This window comes from Cynocephalus volans, chromosome 2 (genome assembly GCF_027409185.1).
Source record: "Cynocephalus volans isolate mCynVol1 chromosome 2, mCynVol1.pri, whole genome shotgun sequence".
Taxonomy (NCBI): Eukaryota; Metazoa; Chordata; class Mammalia; order Dermoptera; family Cynocephalidae; genus Cynocephalus; species Cynocephalus volans.
This window is the reverse complement of record NC_084461.1, coordinates 132,990,560-133,016,185: the sequence shown is the minus strand read 5'-3', so window position 1 is coordinate 133,016,185 and position 25,626 is coordinate 132,990,560. Positions and strand designations below refer to the sequence as shown.

General features: G+C 51.7%; 1 protein-coding gene across 5 annotated transcripts in view; it reads right to left on the bottom strand.

Moving 5' to 3' along the window:
• TCOF1 (treacle ribosome biogenesis factor 1) overlaps window positions 1-24,198 on the bottom strand; it is a 35,407-nt gene extending 11,209 nt beyond the window's left edge. For 4 of the 5 annotated variants that reach the window (XM_063086181.1, XM_063086182.1, XM_063086183.1 and 1 more), the window contains exons 1-17: window positions 24,054-24,198; window positions 21,582-21,637; window positions 18,392-18,531; window positions 16,157-16,230; window positions 14,991-15,177; window positions 14,273-14,346; window positions 12,085-12,315; window positions 10,876-11,079; window positions 10,499-10,720; window positions 10,117-10,335; window positions 9,740-9,949; window positions 9,367-9,582; window positions 9,075-9,272; window positions 6,511-6,645; window positions 6,134-6,319; window positions 5,784-5,993; window positions 3,840-3,965 (exon numbers count right to left, since the gene is read on the bottom strand). In XM_063086181.1, the coding sequence (XP_062942251.1) occupies window positions 3,840-3,965; window positions 5,784-5,993; window positions 6,134-6,319; window positions 6,511-6,645; window positions 9,075-9,272; window positions 9,367-9,582; window positions 9,740-9,949; window positions 10,117-10,335; window positions 10,499-10,720; window positions 10,876-11,079; window positions 12,085-12,315; window positions 14,273-14,346; window positions 14,991-15,177; window positions 16,157-16,230; window positions 18,392-18,531; window positions 21,582-21,637; window positions 24,054-24,161 (2,796 nt within the window). In that variant the 5' untranslated portion in view covers window positions 24,162-24,198. Of the gene's footprint in view, window positions 1-3,839; window positions 3,966-5,783; window positions 5,994-6,133; window positions 6,320-6,510; window positions 6,646-9,074; window positions 9,273-9,366; window positions 9,583-9,739; window positions 9,950-10,116; window positions 10,336-10,498; window positions 10,721-10,875; window positions 11,080-12,084; window positions 12,316-14,272; window positions 14,347-14,888; window positions 15,178-16,156; window positions 16,231-18,391; window positions 18,532-21,581; window positions 21,638-24,053 lie in introns of all 5 variants that reach the window. The other variant, XM_063086179.1, reaches the window with a different exon arrangement.
• Between the last annotated feature and the right edge of the window lie 1,428 nt (window positions 24,199-25,626).

Below are 25,626 nucleotides of genomic sequence, written 5' to 3'. Positions count from 1 at the left end.
AATACCATGCATGAGAAAATTGGGGAAATGGGGAAGAGGGCTGGGTAGGTCAATTTTTTTAGGTGTGATATTATACTGTGGTTGTGCTTTAAAAAAAAAAAGCGTCCTTATCATTTAGAGCTGCATATTGAAATCCTGGTGGATGAGATGACAGTCTGAGACCAGTTTCAAAGTAATCCAGGGGTGCTGGGGAGCTGAGGGGAGGGTTTGCATGAAACCAGCCTGCTCATGAGATCATAACTGCTGAGGCTGGGGAGGGTAGGTGAGGGTTCTTTATATTATTCTATCTTTGTGTATGCTTTAAATTTTCCAATAAAACAGTGAAAGAAAAAGAAAGCAGCAGCATCAGCTCCCTGGTATTCTGCAGGCCAGTCTGGTTAGGAACTATATCTCCCCTGAATATGCCCACTGCATGCAAGGGGACTCCTGGTCTGCTTCCTTCCCAGAACCCCCAACTAAGGAGAGCACGTGTAGCCACGAACCAGGGAGCTGGGTTAAGTCTACTTCCATGTCCCAAGTGTCAGATCTGGCTCGAGTTCTGCTCCCTGTCTGGCCAGTGAGGAGATGCAGGGCAGGAGGGAGAGAGAGCTATGTGCGGTCAAGGGAAGGGCGGTCAGGTCTGGGACCTGGTCTCTGCCCGCCGCACCACCCTGCATACATCCTGAGCATGACTCAGCGGCCCTGCCCCCCAGGGCACTGCTGAGAGGTAAAGTAAAAAGTAAAGCAGAGAGGTGCCTGCCTGGGATGGAAGCTCTGCTGGGCTCAGGCCCTTCCTACCTCTGCCAAAGAGCCTCCCCCATGGCTGCTCTGATCTGCCACTTCCAGAGCCTTCCTTCCCACATGATGAAAAAGAGAGGGATGGAAAGTGGGAGAAGGCATACAGTTGAGGGAGGGGGGATCTATATATATGTGAGAAGACAGAGGAACAGATTGTTGGGGACGAAGAGAGGCAATGAATCCACTGAGGCAAACAATAGTGTCTTGGGATGTTAAAAGCAGCTCACAGCAAAAGCCTCCTCCTAGTTCCACCTGCCCACGCACCCCACCCTGGCGTGTGCACGTGTGTGTGTGGCCATGGGAGGGAGGTGCTGCAGGAGGCCAGGCTACAGAGGACAGAGACAGGCACAAGGGGGACCACAGCCCAGCGCTGCACGGTTACGCCTGTAGAGTTCAAAAAGGTGGGCCGCATTGCCCCAGAGTGTGAAGACCCACTCCAACTACACCTCTGCAATGATTTCACTGTGTGGATCCCTGAACATCCTGAGTTTCAGTTTCCACATGTTGAAAGGGCTATTAGTAATCCCAGCCTGGGCTCACTCGCTGGAGGGGTTCTGATGCACTTTGGAAACTGCAAGGTACAGACCATGCAGGAGTGTACTTCTGGGGTTGGTTAGAAAAAACTCGTCAGAAATGAAGCGGTGAAACCATCCCCACTCGAACATTTGGCTGTACCTCCCCATAGGCGCTGGGCAGTAAGGACCTGGGGGAATCAGAGGTTTCCCTTTCTGCCTGGGTCTGATGCCTGAAGAACCAAACCAGGGGGCTTTCTGGGCAGTGCTCACTGCCTCCTGTCAAAGCTGAGATCATCATAACTGTGCCCTCATTCCAGCAAGTCTGGGGCAGAGTGGGGCTGGAGGGCTGGCAGCCCCAGGCTGCTGACCCTGGCAAGGACACAGATGCAAAGGCATCACTCCGCCAGGAATCTCTCAAAACTACCTGAGGGTAATAGGCCCTGGGATGGCCCACCCCAGGGAGTCTCACTCGAACAGTTGATAAGGTTGAGGCTCAGAGAGGGCAAGCCGCCTTGCCCAGAGTAACCAGCAAACTGGTGCCAAAACCAGGATCAGAAGTTAGTTTTCCAGGCAGCAGACAGAAGCTCCTTCCAGGACCAATTATGCTAGGCCCTGATTTATACCCAAATTTAGTTTCTTACATGTTTTTCTCTCTGACTTAACCTGAAACTTTGAGGGGAGGGTCTTTTTTTCCTTATCTTTAATTTGGTGCCCTCCCATGGCCGCCAAACCTCCCATGGCCCCAGCACAGACCCTGGCCTGAGGTTGCTGCTCTGCACCACAGGGCTGAGGCCCAGTGAGGAGCCTGGGAGTGGAGCCACAGGCGCCATCCCCACCTCCCAGCATGGGCTCTGCCCACCACCCTGGCATCGATGCCTTTCCCCCACTGGTGGGCTAATAATAAAAACAGAACGAAGCTTGTCAATAGAGAAGTGCTCAATAAGTGTGTAATAATGATAATAATCATAATTAGTGAGCTGGGGATTAAGGAGCTAAAAATCCCCCAGCTAGGCGGAGGCTGCAGCTTCCCTAGGCTATGCCCGTATTCCCTGAATCCTCCCAGAGGGAATGCACAAACTGCTGACTTTTTCCCTTCTGTTTAAATAGGGACTCCAGAATCTTCAGGACTAACGTACCAATTAAATGGTTCAGTTTAAGCATGATGTTCATTTTAATTGTGTTAGTCCTCCCCCGCAGAGAAAGGCGAAGCAGCCCCCTCCCTCCCAGCTGTTTAGATCTCTGAGAGAGGGAGGCAGCCTCAGAAAGGCTCCGCAGAGAACCAGAGGGCAATGCCAAAGCCCCAGAGCGGGGAGTGCATGGGCAGTGCCAGGGAGTGGGGCAGACTGCCCACAGCCTGGGTTCCAACACCAGGTCTGTCCACTCATTATCAGCCATGTGACGCTGGGGCAGGTCACTCAACTTCTCTCAGCCTCATTCCCCCTCCTTAAAATGGGAATAACAAAAGGACCTACCCTCACAGTGTGGCTGCAGGGATTATACAGGGTAACACAAGTGCAGGGCTTGGCACAGTGCCTGGCACACAGGGAGTGATCAGTAGCGTTAGCTGTGGTTGTTGATCATTATTTTTGCAATCTGCGCTACTGCGGAGAGAAAGGCAATGAACATCCCTTCCCCAGAGAGCACCTGACTTCAGTGATGGAGCACTGGTATATGACGATAAGCACGTGGTATATGATATGTAAGGGGTGATGGTGAAGGAGACCCCACTATTCTGGGGGTTGCAGGACTCGAGCATCTCTAGTTAGGCCCTGGGAGGGGAACCAGTACTCTGAGGGGCTTGGCAGAAGCTTCTAAGAATTTGGGACTAGAGGACAGAGGGCAGTGCTGTCTGCTGGAAAGTCCTGGGTTCACACGGAAGCTTGGACCACACCAGCCAGGCTGACCTGGGCCTCTGTCAGTCAGGCAGATATGGTGGGCTGGGTCCCAGCTTCAGAGGCGCAGTCTGGGGAGGTGCAGGGCAGCATGTGAAGGTGTGCCACAGGGGCTGGGGAGAGCCATGCACAGAAGGGGCCCAGTCCCAAACAGGAAATGGAGCTATTCAGGGAGCCAGGGGCCCTTCCTCAGCCTCTTCTGGATCATGGGCACTTGGGGAAACTGCTTCAACTCTTAGGGTCTTGATTTCTGACCTATCAAATGGGACAGAACTGCCTGTCCTCCTGACAGTAACAGACACTCCTTATCAGTCGAGCAACTATGCCAAGTGCTTTATGTACTTGTATCAGTATACACCCAGCCTCAGAATGGTCAAGGCCATGTGCCCAGGATCAGAGCTGGCAGGTGGTAGAGCCAGACTTGGGTCCTATGCCGCTCAGCTCTGAGGCCTGCATGTTCCACTGTACTCTGCTGCCTGCCTCACAGGGTTACTGTCAAGATGAATGGGTCAAAATAGAGGAAAGAGCTCTGGAAACTATGAAGTGCTGTTTAAATATGACAAGATTTTCCCTGGAAAGATCTGCCCTCTCCTTACGAAAGCCCCCCAGTCCAGCTCAGAGCCTGCAGTGTCTTCTGAAAGAAGGCACGGCCTACCTGGCCCGACGGCAGCTCCTCGTCGTTGCTCTCCGAGGACCCCTCTGCATTCTTCTCTGGAGGTGCTGGGGCCAGGGTCTTACTTCTGGCAGTTTTGGAGTTACTGTCCTTCTGAGGGGTCAAGACCTGAATAAGCATATGGTGAGGAGAGGGGTGTTAGCTGAGGGGGAAACATGGTCAGCGAGTGATGACCCTCACGGGCTCTGGCTCTCCAGGGGAGGCAGGATGGCCCCTTCCCGCACACGCATGGGAGACAGCTGCTGGCGCGGCATGCCCTGCAGCCACTGGAAACACATGCCTCCACCCTGCTTAAAAGGGAGGTGTGACTCAGAAACAGCTAAAACCTGGGGGCTGCACTGCTGTTGGCCCAGGGTCTGAGAGAGAAGTGACAGCAGCCTGGAACAAGGTTGAAGGCATGGACCGGGGGTCCCAGCACAGCTCACATCTGGCTGTAACATGGGAGTTCTGTTGGCAGCCAACCCCTCCTGCCATGCCGGGCGTGAGGTGGGGGGCTGGCTTGGTGGGCACTGCAGTCGGAGGCCAGAGGAATAGCATGGGGACGCCAACTCAGGGGAGGCCAGGGAAAGGCAGAGGGCAGCTCTGCGCTTCCCTGCTGGGTGGAGGCCCCACTTTTCACTACTTAGCCCAGTCAGAAAAGGGGGATCCAGGCAGTCTGAGCTTCCAGTTTCTCAAGAGAAGATGGAAGATCCAGATTTCTACATGCCATTTCCCAATTTTTAAATGAGATGACAACGAGGCACAACTGTTGGTTGCTTCCCCAGCAGCCACACCCCTGCGTCTTTCTTGCTAACAGAACCCTGACTGGGTTCTGGTGGCCTCTGCCACATGCTTTGGGGAGGATTGCCCTCCTTCCAGCCAGTCATGGGAACCGCAGGCCCCTCATCAATGACTGGGGGTGCAGCATGTCCAGCCTGAGGTTTGGATGAGGAGACCTGAGGGAAACTCTACTGGCGATTTCCTAGCCCTTTAGCTGCAGTCTTGCTGTGACCATGAGGCTGGGGAGCATAGAGACAGAAGAAATCTGGGTCACCAATGATGCTGAGCTGCTGAAGGAACCACCTGACAGCAGCCTGACCCTGGGATTTTGTGTACTGCAAGGTAGTTGATCCTCTTACTATTGGAATTCTTTTAAATTGGGCTTTCTCCTGCACCCTAGGACATCCTGATTGACCAAGGGTACCTTTCCACAAAGTCATAATTGGCAGAAGCAGATAGGGACTGTCCCTCTAGATAGGGCAAGGGCTCTCCATTTTGCCTTAGTTGCTACCACTCCCTACTGTCTCTCCAAATACCAAGGCTCAATGTCAGTTGCCAATTATCACTTCTACCAGGCCTGTGCCAATCATTTCCATCACATGCCTGACTGAGCCCTGTAAGTATAGGAGCCTGTCACCTGAACTTCAGCAGGACATAGCCAGCCCTGCTGCCTTCTGCGAGCTGGCAGAGGAAAATCATCCAGATAAAAGACAGTTTCTCATTCCCTCTTTCTGCCCACTCCCCAGGGCCCGGCCTTCACAATAAGCTAGATAAGCCTGCATTGAGAGATGCACCACCTATGTGAGACCCCTGGCCCAGGAGAGGGGTGTGACTTCCTCCACCTCCCCAGGGCCTACTGGTACCTGCATCTCAGCCCAAGCCTCCTCATGATTCTGGGACACCTTTGGATTTCTGGCCTCCTGTGCTGTGGTGGGAGTTGTTGGCCTGGCCTTCCACGGGGCTAGTGTGCCCGCTCATGCTGTGGAGGCCCTGAGAGATATAGGAATGCCTAGGACACCTTTCACTGGGGAGGCTGTGGATGACGGCAGCTGGGAGAAGGGATACTGGAGTCAGAGCCTTCACCAGGTCTTCCTTTCTCACCTGGCCCTGAACCCAAGTCTGACTAAAGCATGGGTGGCAATGACTCAGGGGCCTGGCAAGCCTCACCTGGGCCGGTGTCACAGCTGCTGGCATCTCCTTCTCACTGTCTGAGTCCTCGCTGCTGCTCTCCAAGTCCTCCTCCTGCTTCCCCAGCTGGGCCTGGGCAGCTGCAGGCCCTGTCTTGCCAAGGGGCGCTGGGGCAGCCCCTTTCCTGGCGGACTCCTTGGCAGAGGTTGAGGTGGCTCTGACTTGGGGGGTCTTCCCAGAGGGCTTCCCCTGGAATGTAGGAAACCCAGAGGGTGGATATGTGAGGCGACACAGGAGATTGATGGGGCAGATGCAGCTGTGCCCCTGCAGGGTCTGGGGCCTGTGGCACATAGAGGGAAGCACAGGGCTGCCTCCCTTCCCGGCCTCACCTGAGCTGGCACCTCCTCCTCACTGTCTGACTCCGCCTCACTGCTCTCCGAGTCCTCCTCTGGGCCCCTCACTGGCCCAGTCTGGGCCTGAGCTGCTGTGGCCACTGCCTTCCCCACAGCTGGCACAGACGCCTGTCCCCTCACCGAGACGGCACTGTTCTGGGGGGTTCTCACTGGTGGTTTTACCTGAATTGCCAGGAGATAATGGCATTGGAGAAGGAAGTGAACAGCAGGATTCCTTTTAGTTAAACTTCCCCACACAGTGTGATTGTGAGGTCACCACCACCCACGTAGGGCCCTGTCCAAGCTGGGTCACTGCTTGGTCCTCCTCTCTGCCCTGACCCCTGATACCTCCTGTGGCTTCTGGCCCCACTTGCCTTGGCTGGGGACCCCTGTTTGGCTTGAGCAGCTGCAGTGACTTTTCCAGGAGCTGACATTGTCCCTTTGGTGGAAGGCGCTCTGGTGGAAGCTGGTTTGGCTTTGGCCTGAGGGGTTTCCACGGAGGCCTTTACCTGGAAGGAGAAAAGAAAATTACAGAAGGGAGAAGGTGAGATAGAGTAGAGCAGTTAGCCAAGAATGCTCATTCTGGAATCAGATGCCTGGGTTTGGATTCTGGCAACTCCACTTAACAGTCACGTGAAACTGAGCAAATCATTTGATCTCAATGGGCCTCAGTTTCCTTCTCTATGAAATGGAGATAATAATAAGCCTTACCTACAGGGTTACTGTGAGAATTAAGTAGGAGATTTGGTGTTTAACATAGTACTTGACACATAATAAATGTTCAAATAAACCCATTATTATAAGCACCTTTCTTAGTGTTAGCTACATACAAAACTGCCCAGAACAAAGGTGTTTTCTAGGCTCCCTTTCAGTTAGGTGGCCATGTCATTAAATTCTTGTTAATGAAACTTGAGTGCCATAACAGGCAGGAAACGTGTCTCTTTCTCTTCCCTACTGGCTGGAATACTGAGGTAATAGTTGGAGCTCAGCAGTCATCTCAGTCTGTGAGGCAGGAGCCAGGTACTGAGGATGGCAGAATAAGACAGAAAACCACTGTTGTTTGAGGTTTTCTTCAGCTTAACCTATTCTCAACTGACATCCACAGAATCCCCAAAATGCCTCTTGGGGTCTAGCAAATACGGATCTAGAGAGATGAGAGCAACAAAGACAAATTCCCTGAGTGAGAACCTCAACAACAGTGTGATAGCAAGCCCTGCTAATGTGAAACAGAATGAGGAATTTGACAGGATCTCAAAGCCCCTGTCTCATTCAGAGATGTCATCGGTCAGTGTCAAAAGACACCTCTACCCCACAGTGTTCTGCATGCACATAAAACCAAGTGAAATGAATACAATGGACTTCAAGAAGGAAAATTCCCTGAAGCGTAGATCGTGTATGACTAAGGCTGGGGTGTCAGCACAGCACCCAAGTCATCCAGAGGGGGACCATGTCTTTCACATAGACGTAAGAAAGTGAAATAAAAGATATGAAGACTAACTTGACCTAATAAGTCTCAATACATACAAAAGGATTGAACCCGTGCAAAGTATGTTCTCCAACCACAATATGATTAAATTAGAAATCAACAACAGAAAGACACCTGGGTAATCCCAGACATCTGGAACTTAAACTACTCACTTTTAAATAACCTATGGCTCAAAGAATAAAAATAAAACACCCACCTCATGGGACAGGTGGGAGACCCAGATGGGAAGACAAACATTTAAATGACCTGCACAATGAGACTCTGAAAGGGATTGGGTCTGAAACGTGCATCTGCAGCTGGGAGAAAAGGGGAGAGGAGCCTGCTGGGCTGGGACTCTGGAAGGGGCCCCTGCATAGCTTGAAACTGCAACAGAAGAATCCTAGGACCTTGGAGCCCACAGGTTGGCAGCAAGCGGGGACTGAAAGGTCCACAGAAATGTGTGATCTGGTACAAGGAAAAAAGAAATGACTAATTTCTGAGTGGTTATTGGAAAAAAAAAAAAATGGCAATTAAAAATAATCAGCAGTGGGTGGGTGTGTAGGGAGTGGGCTCTCCTTGTGCCCCCAGCTCGTCCAGGCTAGAGGCCTGACTCTTGATTCTGTTCTGCGTGAGCCTGGCCCGCTCTCGGGGTGACAGAGGAGAGCACTTGCTGTGTGCAGGCTCCTTGCTGGGTATGACAGGTGAGATCTCCCCCAAACCTGTGAGTGCTGATTTCCAGTTCACAGAAGAGTAAATAGAGGCTCTACTGAATTACATCACATCTTGCTAAGATGGGCAAGATTACATATTGCTAAGATGTGCAGCTCAGACTCAAACCCAGGAAGTCTGGCTCTAATCCCCCTATCATTTGCCCCTACCACACCAGTGTGATCCCACCAGAATGGCTGCCTGTGGCAAGTCACCTGAGCCAGGCACTCTCCCATCCCCTGGCCTTTGCATAGGCTGCTTTACCTGCCTGGAACACTGTACCACTCCACTTCACCTGGCCAACTCTGTCAGGCCACGGTTTAGATGCCACTTCCTCCTGAAAAGCCCTTAGACGTTGTCACCTGTCAGGCTCTGCTAGCCCAGGCGCACACCCCTGCTTTCAACCCTGTCACTCCTTGCTGGAATAACCTGTGCACATGGCCATGCCCCAACTAGGTGGGAACTCCCTGAGGGCCAGGGCTGCAGTAGCCCCAGACCAGGACAGCACCTGGCAGAGTGGAAACTGAACAGAGCCCCTGGAAAGCACAGAGCATCTCAGTGGGAACTCAAAAGGCCAGGAAGGAGACCCTGGAGCTCTGATGGGCATAGGAGATGCGGAGTGGCAAGTGGGGAATGAGGCAGGGGTGAGACTGCTCCTGAGGCTCTGCACACCTGGGGGCCAGAGCTGCCCAGATGAGTCTGTCCTCAGCCCTGGCCCAGGCCCAAGTGTGGGCAGGATAGGCTGGCTTCTCTCCTAGGCCTCACCTGTGCTGGAGTCGTGGCCGCCGCCTCATCATCTGATTCCTCCTCACTGCTCTCTGAGTCTTCGTGTGTTTCAGTTTTGACCTTGATAACTGCAGGCCCTGTCTTCCCAGGGACTACTGGAGTGGTCTCTTGCCTCGAGGGCCCCTTGGTGGACACCGAGGCAGCTTTTGCCTGGAGACCTTTCCCCAGAGACTTCACCTGAAATGACAGGTGGAAGAGAGGGGTCTCATAGAAGCCCAGAGGATCACGTTGGGGCCAGCCCTGAGGTCAGCCAAGCAAAGGCAGGCCCCACCTGTCCTGCTGTTGCCACAGGAGCGGTCTCCTCCTCACTCTCTGACTCCTCGCTGCTTGAAGAATCCTCCTGTGGCCTCTGAGAAGTCGCTGCGCCCACTTTCCAGGGGGCTGGTGTGCCCATTTGCACTAGGGTGACCTTGGCAGATGTGGGGATAATGGGGGGACCTTTCCTGTGGGAGGCCTTGGTCTGAGGAGTTTTCAGAGCTGGTTTTGCCTGAGGGGACACCAAAGACAGAGGCTGGAGAAAGCTTCTGTATTCAGAGCCCCCATCTTGTTCTGGGGTAGAGACTGAGGAGCCACACAGCTTTCTGTAGGGCTGACTGGAGGGCTGACCGAGTCATGCTGTTTTGGCCTCCTCCCCCAGGCCTCACCTGAGCTGGAGTCCTGGCTACTGGCGCCTCCTCCTCACTGTCTGATGACTCCTTGCTGCTCTCTGAGTCTTCCTTGGACCTCTCAGCCTTGACCTGGGTGGCCACAGGCCTTGCCTTCTGAGGGGATACTGCAGTAGCCCCTTTTCTCAGCGGCACCTTGGCAGGACCTGAGGCAGGTCTGACCTGGAGGATTTTCCCTGAGGGCTTTGCCTGGAGCAAGACACAGAGGAGCAGGACAGGAAGGCCAAACAGTGGATGTATGCAGAGACAATAGACCAAGACGCAAATCGAGTCCCAGTGTGAAAGACAGCAGAGGGCTGGGGCCATGCAGGGCTGCTGGCACTGACAGGGAACAGCCTTATAGTAAGGGGCCTCACCTGGGCCGGGGTCCCAGCTGTGGGTACCTCGCCCTCGCTGTCCGACTCCTCGTCCTCCTCACTGCTGCTCTCTGAGCCCTCCTCCGGCTTGCCTGCCTGGGTCAAGGGGGCTGCGGGCCCAGCCTTCCCGGGGGACATGAGGCTGGCACCTTTCCCTGAGGATCCCACACCCACAGCAGAGGCAGGTCTGACCTGGGGTTTTTTCCCCAAGGGCTTCACCTAGGAGCGACAAAAGGACAGGGTCAGTGGAGGGAGCCCAGAGGGAAACTGTGTGTGAAGACACAGGCAGTGAGGAGAGCAAGTGCAGCTGCCCAGGGCTCTAGGCATGGGGGAGTACAAGTCCACAGGAGGCCTTCCTAGGCAGGACATCCTCCAGTCTCACCTGAGCTGGGCTCACGGGTAGGTTCGTGGCCACTGATGTCTCCTCCTCGCTGTCCGAGTCCTCGCTGCTGCTCTCTGAGGCCTCCTCTTGCTTCCCCACCTGAGCCTGGGCAGCTGTAGGCCCTGTCCTGTCAGGTGGTGCTGGGGCAGCCCCTTTCCTGGGGGACTCCTTGGCAGGGGTTGAGGCAGCTCTGACCTGGGGGGTCTTCCTCGAGGGCTTTGCCTAGAGTGAGAAACAGAATGAGGGGAGGAAGCCCAGAGGTTGGACATGTTCAGGGACACAGGAGAGCTCCCGGTAGGGTGAATGACACCACCAGTTAGGAGGGGTGAGTTGCTGGGGTCTGAGGCATGCCTGGAGTCTCCCGTCCTGGTCCTCACCTGAAGCGGCGGGACAGCTGTTGGCGTCTCCTCCTCACTGTCAGACTCCTCACTGCTGCTCTCTGAGTCCTCCTCTGGCCTCCCTGCCTTGGCCTGGGAGGCTAGGGGTCCTGTCTTCCCAGGTGGTGCTGGGGTAGCTCCTTTCCCAGGGGTCCCCTTGGCAGGGGCCGAAGCAACTCTGACCTGGAGAATTTTCTCAGAGGCCTTTACCAAGTAAAAGAAAAAGGGCAGTTTGTTCTCCTTCTGAAAACCCTCTGGTGACACTTTCAGGAGATAAAGCCCTGAGGCCTTAATGGGGCTCATAAGAGTCCCCTGCTTTTCTCCCCACTCCCCACCTTGAATGCCGTCCAGCAAAGCTGGCCTCCTTCTGGCTCCAAAAAAACTGATCAGCTTCACACTCTCACTCCTGAGGCCCTCCAGCCCCCTGCTTCACTTCACTGGGCTACCACCTCCTCAGCCTCTGGGTCTGACAGAAACCACTTCCTCATGGCAGTTCTCCCTGACACCCCTGGACTGCCTCCTCAGCTGCCCCAGCACACAGGGTAGTTACAGCTTGTCCCCTTCTGAGTTCCCATCAGTGGAGAGCTCTGTGGGCACAGGCACAGGCCTGTTACCCTCACTCTTCCTCCTCCCTGCTCTGATCCCAATAGCTTTCCAGCCCCCACGGCTTGCCCTTGGGATGCACCCAGAGCCTTGGGGACTGCAGACCTGGCTACTCCCTGGGGAAAGGGTCTGAGCAAATGGAGGAAGGTAACCAGATTCGCTTTGGCTAACACAGTGTTTGCCTGCTTAGGGTCTGAATTTGGCCTGAGAAGCCAGAGGACCAGGCAATTAAAACTTATTACATCCCATCACAGGAGTACTAGCTAGGATGAGGACAGCAGCCCATTTACTAGACAGGGCAACTGAGACAAAGTGGAGTGATCAACGACAGAGGGGAGTGCAGAATCCCCTCTGAGGAGGAGCCATTCCAGGCTGCCGCGTGGGCCACATGGGCCATTCCCACAGGTGGCTGAAGCACACTAGCACACTGTCCTTGCTCTTCAGTGGGCACACTGCTCTCCTCCCTCTCCCAGACCCCAGGGTGAATCTTCTCTGGCAGAGGTGTTCAATACACAGCAACTCCACCAGCATCTGGGGGCCATGGCAGAGCCCCCAGGCTGCTGGGGACCAGCAGAGCCCCTGAGGGGCAGCCTCTCCCAGGCTCACCTGGCTGGGTGTCCCTGCAGGGGCCTCCTCCTCACTTTCAGATTCCTCCTCGCTGCTCTCCGACTCCTCTTCTGGCTTCTTGGCCTTCCCGGCTGGGGCCAGGGCACTTCCTCTGACCTGGGGTGTCACATTCCCCACCTTCCCAGGGGTCGGGGCTGCCTTTTTTGCTGGCAACTCCTTGGTAGAGGCTGGCAAGGCTTTCACCTGTGCTGGTTTTACTGATGGTTTCACCTGGAATAAGAGGATGGATGTAGTCAATAAACAGAACCATTTCCCCTTAGGTGTATTTCACAGTTTATAAAGCCTTTTCCTAGTGTCATTTGATTTTCAAATAACTCCCTGAGACAGATAGAATCTTTACACCCATTTTCCAGAAAAGTGCAAGAGGCTTGGAGAGGCTAAATCACTCAAGATCGATAAGAAGGGCCAGAGGCCCGCCTGAAACCCACGGCTGTGTGGTCTGGGGCAGAACTCTCAGCCACTGGGCTCGGCTCCCGCCCAGCACACAAGTTCAGCCCGAGGTGGGCAGCCCCTCTCAGTCAGAGCTCACCCTCCGCTGCCCCTTCAGATGAAGGATCCGATCATGGTGGCCATCCTGAGGGCCAGGAGTCCAGGATCTGAATGCCAGTCCTGTCACTGGCTTGCTGAAATACCTTGGGCACATTCCTTTCTTCTGTGAGCTCTTTCTCAGACTTCCAAAATTCTGACTTTTCTAAAGTAGTCAGTGTCCACCTCTCCCTCCATGATCTGTTAGCCCTCACCTGACCCTGGGTTTCTGGGGCATCTGTGTCAACCCCAAACTCCTCACTGCTGCTGGACCTCTGTGCCAGCCTCTGGTCCACCGAGGCTGTGTATTTAGGGGCTGGTTTCTCAGGGGCAGGAGTGGTCCCCTTTCCTTTGGCAAGGCCTGGGGTGATAGGAGCCAGGGGTGTCCTCATGGTTGGCTGTATCCAGGGCCCAAAGATGAGGACAGAAGGTGGGTTGTGGCCCAGGGCCAGGCCTGGGTAGATGGGGGTGATGACCTAACCTTCACAGGGTTACCGGGTGAGGCAGGACAGCAAGGTGAAAGGACCCTGGGCACCAGATTAATCCATCCCTGACTCCTGCTGCTTCTCCCTCTAAAACATCTTTCCAACTTGACACCTTGGTTCCAGCCACCAGTATCTTCTGCCAGTACTACTCCAACAGCCCCAAACGGTCTCACTGCTTTTATCCTGCACCATCCTCCAATCCAGGCTGCGGCCAGCAATCTTTGTGAAACATTAATCAGGCCATTTTACCTCTGTGCTCGAAACCCTGCAGTGGCTTCTCACAGCCCCTAGAATAAAGCCCAAACTCCTTATGGTGGTCCTCAAGGTCAGGCAGTGGATCTGGCCCGGCCCACCTGTGACCTCATCTTATATCACTTTGCCCCTCATTCACAAAATTACAGATCAATGTGCTTTAAAAGCACCAAGCTTTCTTTGCCTCTGTCTCTGCAAACGCTGTCCCTTTGCCTGTGCCTGTCCATCAGTGTCAGGGCACTGCATAGCTACTCAAGGCCCTTGACATTTTCCCTTCACAGCAACCATCACCATTGCAGTTAAACATCAGAGGGACCCTCTCTTTGCCCATGGCAGCAGGCACTCCAGTCCATCTTGCTCACCACTGTATTCCCAAGGCCTGGCACTTAGTAGGTACACAACAAGGAATGACCTGTGGGGAACCTCTCCCAAGTCAAAGTTCAGAGAAGAGACAAGGGTGCAGAAAGAGTCCTGCCCAACTCTGGCCAAGTGCCTAGGACTGGGTTTACCAGTGAGGACCCTCTCAGTAGCCTTAGCCCTAACCACGCCACATGAAAGCCACATCTTGCCCCCCCACCCGGCTTTTGCTCCTACCTCTCTTCCTGCTTGGAATGTCCTGTTCCCACTCCCTTCCCAGCGAAGCCCGCTGTTCCAGGTCCCCCTCTCCCAGGAAGCCTTGCTGTGCCTCACAGGCAGGATGGCACCTCTTCCATGCCCTGGATCCTTCTCACACTGTGAGCAGGGCTCCTCTCCTCACCCCTCCCAGCTGCAGCCTTTCCGATTCCTAGTCACCCTGACACAGGTGCTCAACAGAGCTAGGCCCACTGGTGTCTGAAGTCCCAGCCAGGCTCCTGGGAGAGTTAGAAGCTTGAAGAGGGCAACTCCTGAGGATGGTTGGCAATTACCTCCAAGTCTGTCTCATCGCTTGAGCTGGAGGTGTCCTCGGTGGAGCTGTCGGCCTGGCCTGCTGATGCTATCCCTGAGGGATGGACAGAGGGGATTGAGGGACACCCTTTCCAGACTTGCCTGCCCTCCCCAGTACCCCAACCCCTGCCTGCCGCTAATCACAGCCAAGTACCAAGCACTCACTCCTCACATGCATGGAGATATAGACCCATCCTCTCTTGAAACTCCCCCACCCAAGGTTATCATAATCCTCATTTTCCTGCACACCTCTGAGATGCTGGTAAGGGCTAGAAGAGAACCCAGCTAATATGCACTGCAGCTGACAGCTTACAAAATTGCCACCCACCATCATATCCACTGAGGCAAGCAGGGCAAATGCCTATTCCACATTAAGAAACATAGGCAAACCCAAGCCTTTCTGTTTAGTCTCTAAGCCACCACAGTGGTCCCTGTAACCCACCAGAGTAATAAACCAGAAAATGCTCCAATCACTACCCAGGTTGCTTAGACTCCCTATGAAAAGCCTGAGGTGGTGTCCTGGCAGCGGAACCTCCCTCAGCTAGGGGAGGGGAAAATGACCTGAGGTGCAGGACCCTCGCTGTCATGGAGACAAACCTTTGACTTGCAGAATGTCCCAGAGCCTGACAAAGCAGTGCTTTGGCCTGCTGCAACAGCCTAAACTCTGGGGCTTGGCTCCTAGAGGAACGGGCTTCTCACCACGCTTGGCAGCAGCTCCAAGGGCTGGGACCCCGCCCTCCTTCTCAGTTTCTGAGACCAAGACGGTATTTGCCGAGGGCTCTGCTGACTTTCTGAGTGACTTCCCAGAGAGGAGGTGGGCCACCACCTCCTTGGAGGCAGCATGTGGCATGGAGTTCCCCATCTTGCCGGCTTTCTCGGTATTTGCCTACAGAGAATGAGTGACAGACACATCTAGTGTGGCATGGCTAGTGAAAAGCATAGGCCGCGAGCACCAGAACCACTTCCTAAGTCTCTGTTTCCTCATATTTAAAGTGGGTCTAAAAAAAAAGGTACCTCCCCTCTCCCCTTACAGAGGTGTCATGAGAACTGAATTATAGTTCTTGGGACATAGCAGTTACTTCTTAAGTGGAAAGCAGCAGTTTGTTGTGGATATTATCATTATTCATAATTACTTTTACACAATTGTTGCTAATGCTGCTGGCAATTTCAGGCGCATAATCCTTTACATGTATACCGGTGCTTTATGGATTATCAGAAAATAATAATTCTTTTTAAAAAAAATACGTTGTCAGGCCGAACCCGTGGCGCACTCCGGAGAGTGCGGCGCTGGGAGCGTGGCGACGCTCCCGCCGCGGGTTCGGATCCTATATAGGAATGGCCGGTGCACTCACTGGCTGAGTACCGGTCACGAAAAAGACAAAAATTAAATTAAATTAAAAATTTAAAAAAAAAAAAAAAAAAAAAATACGTTGTCTACAAAAGTGATATTCTACTTTCTAAGCAGTTTCCAGTTTAGAAAATGCTTCTAGAGTTTCAGAACTGCAGGTGTCTCATTCACTATGGCATCGCCACTGCCTAGCACAGTGCCTGGAACGTAACACGGATCAGTAAAGGTCTATTGCATGAACAGGTGAATGCAGCGATGAAGGAGGAAAGAAACTGCCTATCCCAGGTGCATATGTGCCTGGTGGCCCATGCGGTAGTCATCAACCCCATCTTACAGAAAAGGAAACTAAGGCCCAGAGAGGTGAAGGGACAAACTAAAATCCCATAGCCAGTGACAGAGGAAGAGATTTGAGGCTAGGCAATTACTCAAAACCCAACCCTTCTCTGATGTAAGGGACTGTCCCCTACAGGGCACTTCAACTCCCATATGCAATATCTTGGAAGGTAGTCCCACTCACCTTGTCTTTTTCTTTCACGCCTGATGGCAAACCCATCCCTGTGACAGAGGAGATGGTAGACACTAGTCTTGGGGCTGTAAGACACAAACACCGGCTGGATGAGCCAGATGAGCTTTTCTCATCTAAGAATGGTTTCACCTCACCCTGCAATTCAGCTGTCTTAGTGATGGCATGTGAATCTGAGGCTGAGCCCAGACCTGTGGGAAAGAGCTCTGTGATGCCTTAGCCACGTCCACCAGCAGCAAGAGAAGAGAATGGTAACATAAAGGCTATGCGTCTGCATCTCTGATGGATTTGCAACGCCCCTGTGGCATGAGACACCGAGGACTCCAGACGGCAAAGGATTGGCTCACATTCCTGCTATCCACCACCATGAAGGCACCACACAACTCCGGTGGGTACCATTCACACAGGCTACCACACTGTAGCCCCGAAAGTTGCTCAAGAAGAAGGGGCAGTGGTCAGGCAGCCAGCCCCAGGTTCAGACAGCATTGCTCAAAATGGTTTCTTAGAGGAGAGGTGGCTGAACCATGAGGCCTGGGCCCAGTCAGATGCTGAGATTTATAGATTCTTAGTGCTTTTTGTCTACTTAGATCTCAGACAGGGAAAGATTTCTAAGGCATGTTGTTAACAAGAATGTTACTGAGATGAATGGCATGATCTAATTCTTTTCCTGACACTTAACTCTATCTCTCTTTCTGTAATTACAGAAAATTTTAAACACATTCATAAGTAAAGAGGAAGTATACTGAATTACTCAGCTCCAACCATTACCAACTTGTGGCCAATCCTATTTTCATCTACTGTCTCATCTACCCTTTCCCACCATACATTAGTTTAGAGAAAATATCTTATCATATTGCCCACAAATACTTCAGCATGTTTCTCTCAATAAGGACTCTTAAAAAGTATAATTACAATTCCATTATCACAGCTTAAAAAATTGATTAATATCAAGTAGGCAGTCACAATGAAATTTGACCATTTTTGTTTTAAATAGTATGTAGTTCTGCACATATGCATGTATGCATGGATACCTGTGTGTCTGTAGATGCAAAGGAAAAAGTTTTAAAGGCTACTCACCAGGAGATGCATTTATGGAGTGAAGGGGGAACAGAGTAGAAGAGGAAACCTGCCATTTTTCTTATAAGTGCTTTTGTACAGGTCAAAACAAACTTGTTTTGTATTTGTAATTTAAGAAGATTAAGTGAGATACAAAATATACATGCAGTATGACCGCAAACATTTTTAAAAGCATTTTCAAGAAAAATAAATAGAAGAATAATTTGCCAAATTGTAGGTGGCAAGAATATGAGTAATTTTTTCCTGCCTTTTTTCAAAGTAATTTTCAAACATTCTGATGAATAGTCCATAATAAATCCTATATTTCTTTTATAATTAGAAAATGTAGCTGGCCAGTTAGCTCAGTTGGTTAGTGTGGCACTGACAACACTAAGATCTGGGGTTTGATCCCTGTGCTGGCCAGATGCCAAAAAAGAAAAGAAAATTTATTTAAAAATCAAGAAACTACCTTCTAAGTAAGCAAAAAATAACAATAATATGATGTATAGGAGACACAGCAATTCCTCTGTGGAGTTATGGCTGCTGCTGGGTAAAACACAAGGAGCCCCAGGAACTCAGAGAAGGGGCTGTAAAGGCTTCACTGGGCTACCTCCACCAACGCTCTGAAACCAGATTGCCCTGTAGGACCTCCCATTGCTAATGTGCACACTTCCAAAATAACAAGGAGATAGCAACTCTTGAAGAAGTCCATAGGCCACAAAGAAGAAGGGTCTGCCAGGTGCTTTCTGAAATCTCTCTACCAGGACTTATGAAAATATGGTCTTCTTTCCATCTTTTTTTTTGTTTTTTGGTGGCTGGCTGGTACAGGGATCCGAACCCTTGACCTTGGTGTCTTTCTATCTTAATCAGAATCACCTGGAAACTTATAAAAATGGAGTTCCTGGGCCCCAAGTATGTACACCAAACAAGACTGTAAGGACCCATCTGGGTTTTTATTGGTTTACTCTTGGATCCCCAGAGCCTGGGTAGACAGTGTCTGGTGCCAAAGAAGGGCTCAAATAAATACAGCAATAGATATGTGGTGCCCTCTCAATCTTCCCCCTAAAATCTCCTGGTCTTCCCAGGGCTTGCTAAAGAAGACAGTGGAGGTGGACTCTATCCTGGAACAACCCAATATCCCACAGTCTGTTCCCAAAGGTGCAGGGCCCTTACTGGCTTTGGAGATTTCAGCTTCTGCCTCCTCCTCCTCTTCCGAGCTCTCTGAGCTGCTAGTGGGGTCCGACACACGGGTCTTCTTAGCTTGCAGTGCTGCATCGTCCTCTGCCTTTCGCTTCTGGCCAAGTTCTGAGGTTCTGCAGGACAAGAGTACTCCATGAGATTTAAATAGACAGACTTTCCCATGTCCTCTCAGCCCCCAAAGGAAATATGTATAGAGTTTAAACAGCGATGAAAACAAAGCGTAGATACAATTTTGTATACTGCATTTTCACTCATTTTATAAAATGCTTAACAATTCTGTTAGTCTTTAATATAGTCAAGAATGGTCAATAATGTTATATGATAATAGCAGCTAACAACCATTAAGTGACAGGTGCTGGTGCATGTAGGCCCTTCACAGAACCATTGAGACTCCTCCTCATCCTCCTCCTCCAGAACTTGCTGCTCATGCTGTGCTCTCCTCCTGGAAGACTGCACCCCGGTCCTTCTTGTCCTTCTGTCTCAACTCTCATTTAGCCTCCTCAGAGAGGGCCCGGCTAATCACCCCTTCCCAGGCACTCTCTGCCATCATCCCATTTCATTTTCTTAGAGCACTCATCTCTATCTCCTGTCGTGTTACTCACTTCCTGCCTGGCTTTCCCATACAGAAAGGCCTCGGGAGGGGAAGGAGAGCTGGCAGCTCACTACGGTATCCTCAGTGTCTAGCACATTTCCCAGGAAATGAACAACTAAGTGACTTGTGCAGGGTCACTGGGTAGATTTGGGGCATGGGTAGGATAAATACCCAGATGGCTGAGTCCCTTGAATTTTCAAGTATCACCTCCTTTGACCCCACCCTCTCACCCCCAGTGAGTCACTATCTATGCCCCATGTTTTCCAGCTGGGTTGGACACTGCTCTGCCACAGTCTGGGATGTGCTGCTTGGGTTCCTCATTCCCTGGAAGGCCACTTGTCAGGAATCTCCTGCTAAAAACAGGTTTCATCTATCACATGTATCAATTTATTCTGCCTCACTCCTCCCAAGAGAATGTGAGTTCCACAAGAGCAGTGATGTTTCTCTGGTTTGTCCCCAGCTATATCAAGAATAGTGCCTGGCTTGTAGTAGGTGCTCAATAATACTGGAGGGGAAAGCTGCCAATGGCCAGCTTTAGCACTTTATATATACTACTGGCTTTAATCCTCACAATGCAATGAGATAATTACTACAGATGAAGACAGACTCGGGGAGGCCATGAAACTTGCTCAAGGTCATACAGCTAGTTGCTGGGTTTGAACTTTGCAGGGAACTAATAAGCCAGGCTGCTTCTGGTGGGTGAGGTCCTCCTTCCACTAAGTACCCCCACCCCCAGAAAGGGCCAGAGGCAGGAAAGGGCATGCAGTGCAGCTCACTGAAGTGGTCTTCTGGGGAAGGAAGTGCTATAAGAAACATCCACACACTGGGGCAAGTAGGAGAGGACGAGGAAGTATGGGGTGTGCTCTGTGCTCTGAGTTCAACTTAGCAGCAGAGAAGAGCTGAGGACTAAGAGCTGGCAGGGGTTTTAATGACCTTAGCTCTCCACTAGATGCTAGGATCCCTTCTGTACCATTTCAGCCTTTGTTTACATACCTGATGACAGGGGCTCACACTCCCCCTGTAGCCTACTTTGTTTTTCGAAAAGTCTGATGATCAAGTGCTGAAACCTGCCTTTCCAAAGCAGGTACATCTGGGGTCCACTTCTGTCTCCCAGAGCCTCAGAGAACATGCTACTCTCTTAGTCCTCAAAAATGTGCAGACAGTTGTCCCTCACCCACCCCTTTACCCTCCTGGACAGTTCAGTATTCTCTGCCATTCCTCATGGGACATATCTACAGGTCCTTCACTCCCCTTGTCGGCTGAAGATAGGCCAGTGTGTGGAAAGAACATGATTATCCCTTCCTTCATTCTCCAACTGTTCCTCCGTTGACGCACCCTTGGGTTATTCCCCCTTCCTTGAAAAGTATGTAAGTTTTAGGGCCGGCCCGTGGCTCACTTGGGAGAGTGTGGTACTGATAACACCAAGGCCACGGGTTCGGATCCCTATATAGGGATGGCTGGTTTGCTCACTTGGGAGAGCGTGGTGCTGACAACACCAAGTCAAGGGTTAAGATCCCTTTACCAGTCATCTTAAAAAAAAAAAAAAAGTATGTAAGTTTTACATGTTTCATAGGCATTCTATACTCAACATGTCATTGAACTCTTTCCATCCAAGCATGGACCCACCTTCCATCCAGGAGTGCAAGTCAAACCTGGGGGTCAACCAGCAGACACTTCCTCTCCAACCCATCCACAGATCCTGGTTTCATCCCTAATATTCCTGGAACCTCCTCTGGTATCCCTGCTGCAAGCCCTATCAGCTCTTGCCAGGATGATGATGTCCACAGCCCTGACCAGCCTTGCCATGTGCAGAGTGATCTCCTCACTCTCTGCTTCCCCCTTCCATGGCTCCCATTGCTCGTGAGTACAGACACATTTCTCACCATGGATGACCAGTCTTGTATGGGGTGGGCCCTGCCAACTGCCCAGCCTCATCTGTACTGGCCCCACTGTCAGGTACACTCCATCTGCCTCTCTATACCTATTGCCTAGTTCACTCCCCACTTCCTGCAGCTCTCAAGTCAAAGGTCACCTCAGGAAAGCCTCCCCTCAACCCCCAAATAAGGCCAGACTTACCCATTTATGTGGTTGTGGCAGCAGATACCTCTTTTATAATCCTTACTACCATGTAACTGTACATTCGTTTCATTCTTTGACTCATGCCTACCTCCTTGACTACAATGTCAGCTGCAGGAAAGAAGGGACCATATCTGTCTCACTCATGACAACATCTCCATACCTAGAACAGGCATTCAGTAGATGCTCAATAAATGTTTATTGATTGAGTACTAACAGGCTGGTGAGAAGTTTTGTTCTTTTTTTTTTTTCTTACAAGCTCAAAAAATGAAGAAGCTTTTGTTCTTAAGAGATCACAGCTCCCAATGTCCTTTACCACCACCAGACACCCACTCAGAAATACTCACGTGTGGTGTGACCCAGCTTTCTGGGGGCAACAATGGTGTCCACAGTGGGCATTGGGGTCAGATTTTAGACCAGATGTGTATCCTAGCTTATTCCAAGCAGATTGCTTGGGGTGTCCCTACTCCACCCCTTCAGCCCCACCAAACTTACTGTTGCCAGTGTGTATAGATGTCCAGAAGGGTTACAGGCTGAGCCAGGAAACTTTTCTGCAGAGAAGTAAAGAGAGCCGCAATTAACCCCCCAGCACAGTTAGGGTCCTCCTTGAGCCCAGTTCCCCCTGACATCATGACTTGCACAGACAGGCAGTTCAGAAGAAGGTCTTTTTGCTCTGGGAGTATGTCTGCTTGGCCCTAAGTAAGACAATACTTAGTCCAAAGCATTCCAGAGACAGGAAGGGCAAGCAATTCCAGGTAAAACCTTTTAAGACAACATGTTGGTGAGAGGCACCTTTCAAAAGCTGGAGTTGGAATGTTCCAAGCTAGCATTTATCCACCCCCCAGCCTCCCTGGCATTATCCATGCTCAGAGGCCATGAGACAGGGCTTTCCCCACCCCTGACCTTTAAAAGACTTCCAAAGGCCTGGACAGTCAATCTCCTCAAAGCACAAACCACAGCCCAGACACCCGAGGCACTCAGGTGACATGACTGCAGTCCACTTGTCTGCTGGGAAGAGACTGGGCCCAAATGTTGCCAGCCTCTTGGTAGAAGCAGAAGGAGCCAGGTGGAATCCAGGCCTTTGGAGCTGAGGCCTGAGGGCTTACTCTCTCCAAAAATGTCAAGAACCGGGGGTGTCAAGTGCTCCAAGGAGGCTGAGCAGAGTGGGACAAGGGTGGATGGTGTCAGGAACCTGGGCAAAGTGGCCAAGAGGGTGCACCTGGAGTCAGGCAGAACTGCTTTGGTAACTGGCTGGACTAACCTTTTCACCTCTTCAAACTTCAGGTTCCTTCTCTATAGCAGGGGTATAACAGTAATACCCAACTTGTAGGTTGTCAGTGGGTCTTAATGAGACAATCTACATCAGTGCCCAGCACAGCAAGCCAATAACATTGAGATTTCAAGTGTCAGTTTCACTCTGCTCCACTCAGGTACAGTGGCCTCCTCACTGTCCTCAAATGTTATCAGGCCATGCTACCCCTAACAGGGCCTTGCTATTGTTGCTGTTTGAAATGTTCTCTCCCATGCTAACTACAAAGCTCACACCCTCATTTCCTTCAGGTCTCTGCCCAAATATCACCTTCTCAATGAGGCTTTTCTGACCACCCTATTTATAATGGAATCCTGACATTCCTTAACCCCCTTGCCTGCCTTATTTTTATAGCTAGCACCTACCATCACTGGATATACTATGTCATTAACTTATTTTGTATATTTGTCATCTTTCTGCTCCTGCAGAAGGAATGTATGCTCCATAAGGGCAGGATACTTTTGCCTAGGCATATGCTCCAATGAAGATGGGTACTATCTCTTGCTCCCCTTATCTGTTAAGTGATATAATGAGTAAAAAGGGAAGCTGAAGTCCAGAGAGGGTTGGGAAAAGCAAAGATAAAGTCTTAGGGTCCATCACCCTTTAATCCATCCAGAAGGTCCTGAAAGCAAGCATTAGGACAAGAGCCTACATGGCAGGCAAAGAGATATTGACTAATCAGGTCAGTATCCATCTCACCAGCTTAAAACCCTCCAGTGGTTTACCATTGCTCTTCAGATGAAGACCAAACTGCCCAACAGACCACTCCAGCCAGCCCCTGCCTCCATCTCCTTGGGGGCCTCTGTAGCCCTTGTACCCCACACTTGAGCCAGTGAACTTTCTTGAGGCCAGCAAGTACACAAGCTCCCTCACACCACAGGGCATTTGCACCAGTGCCTGGAATATCCACCTCCCTTCTTTCAGATCTCAGATTAACTGCCATTTCCTCAGGGAAGCAGTCCTGGATAACCCTGACAAGGGCACACTCTGCCATCTGTCTTAGCACCCAGTGCCTCTCATTCTTAGCAGTTAATATAGTGTTAAGTGGACAGTTATTTTATGATTCTTTGATTTGTCTGCCTCTACTAGACTGTAAACTCCAGGAAGCTGGGGAAAGGTGCTCACCATTCTATCACCAGCACCGAATGAATGGAGTTAGAAATGACTGCACCAAGAGCTCGAATCCCAAAGCTGTCCGACTCAGCACAGAGGATCGCTGAGGGTCTGAGTTCCAGCTCAACTAAGAGGCTGTGGGCCCCTTCTCTAGGTGCTCTTCAGTGGGGCTGGTCGCAATCCACCTCGAGACCCACAGCAACCTCCTCGCCCCAAGGGGGCTGCGCCGAGCCACGTGGCCGAAGCCTTAGGGAAACTTAAACTCGCCGCTACCAGGAAGGGGGTGGAGATAAGGGGCGCGGGAATTACAAAGCCCTGCACTTCCAAATCACACGTCCCGGCCCGCCCACCGCACAGATGGGGACACTGAGGCCCGGGGGGGCTGAAAGCCGGGGGGAGGGGAAGCAGAGGTTGCGGCTCCTCCGGCACCCCTGGCCCGCGTCCCTGAACACCAGGGGACCCGGCTCCGGCAACCACCAGGGCGCCTGGGGTGGGGACGCGGGCCACCGCTCTTTAGACCTTGCACGCGGCCCTCGCACGCCTACCTGGCCGCTCTGCTCCTTCACTTCCCGCGCCGCGCGCACATAGCCCGCCTGCAGCAGGTGCTGGTAGATCAGAGGAAGCAGCTCCCGCCTCTTCCTGGCCTCGGCCATGGCCGCGACCCCCCGACCAGTCGGCTCACCTGCTGCGGGCCCCCCCTCAGTCCCCGCCCGCCGCTTCCCTTGTGCCCTTAGACCTCGCGCGCCCCACTTCCGGCTCCTTGTTCGCCCCGGCCGCACGGCGCGCCGGGAAATGTAGTTTCATTTCCTTGAGTGGCCGACCCCGTCCCGACGGACGAAGGGGCGGAGACTCAGAGGGCAAGAAGATCTCCCATTGGCGCAGCGAGGGCGTGGTCAAGTCGGGACCCGCCCCAGGGGCGGGCCAAGACAAAAACGACTCCATCTTTTTAATCCTTCAGGCTTGCTCCTTGAGGGGTTTGTCTTCCATGTTAATTTTCTGACGTCTGCGTCCGCGTTTGACTCACATCTCTGAACTCCCTAATCTGCATCTTGCTCTAGATTCGAACTTCCAGGCTTCCACTCATTTATTTGTTTCACACATTTTTTAGGACCCAGAAACCCAGAAGCCAGGCACGAATTGTCATGAGCTTATTCATTCATTCACTGATTGAACAGATCCTTACTGAGCACCGTACTTTAGGCTAGCACCCTACTAGGCTGGGGGGATAAAAAGATCAGTAAGACACGGCGGTTGCCCTCAAAACTCACAGGGGCGAAAGAGTCGGTAACCAAGCAACTACAGTATAGTTAAGTGCTTGGTGTGCATTGTTAGGGACAGGCACAGCCTAGGGGATCCCAGACGTGGAGCATCTAACCCAAAAGAGACATCTCAGCTGAGGCTTAAAGACGGAGTAGGAATTTCTAGGTACAGAGTAGAGGACTGGCACAACAGGCAGAGGGCACTGCATGAGTCTAGACATGAGAAACCACTCTGCTACAGGCTGGGAAACCCAAACACTGAGTCCAGTGTGTGCTGCCGGGCTGTAGAGTTGGAGAGAAGAGGGACAAATGAGGACACACGAGGACGAAGTAGACAGGGCCTACAACAGCCCCTTCCCTCACCAGCAAAGTTTGGAATTTGCTCCAAGGGCAATAGATAGTCCCCAACTGGTTTTATGCAGGAGGGTGAACTGGGTTTGTTCTTTTAAAAGATTGCTATGACCAAAGCATGGAGGATGGATTTATGGAGAATAAAATTAGATGTGAGGCTGCTGTAGTTGTTGAGGGAGGTTGGCAGGGAGAGGATGAGCTAGGCTGGGGAATATTTGAGTCAGCTGTTCTTAACCTCAAGGACCCATTGAGAATCTGATGACAGCATGAACCACCCAGCCCTGCTCTAGAAAATGCTGAATGTGTACAGATACATAACATTTTACCCAATTTCAGGACCTAGATAAGCACATACTTGGACCTCCTAGGGTTAGGGATTCCTGCTCCAGGAAGAAACATGGACAGGACCAGGTGACTGAATGGGTGAGGAAGAGTCTACATTCAGCCATTTGGCAAATATTTACTGAGCACCTACTACTGGCAATGAAACATCTCTACTCTGATAGAG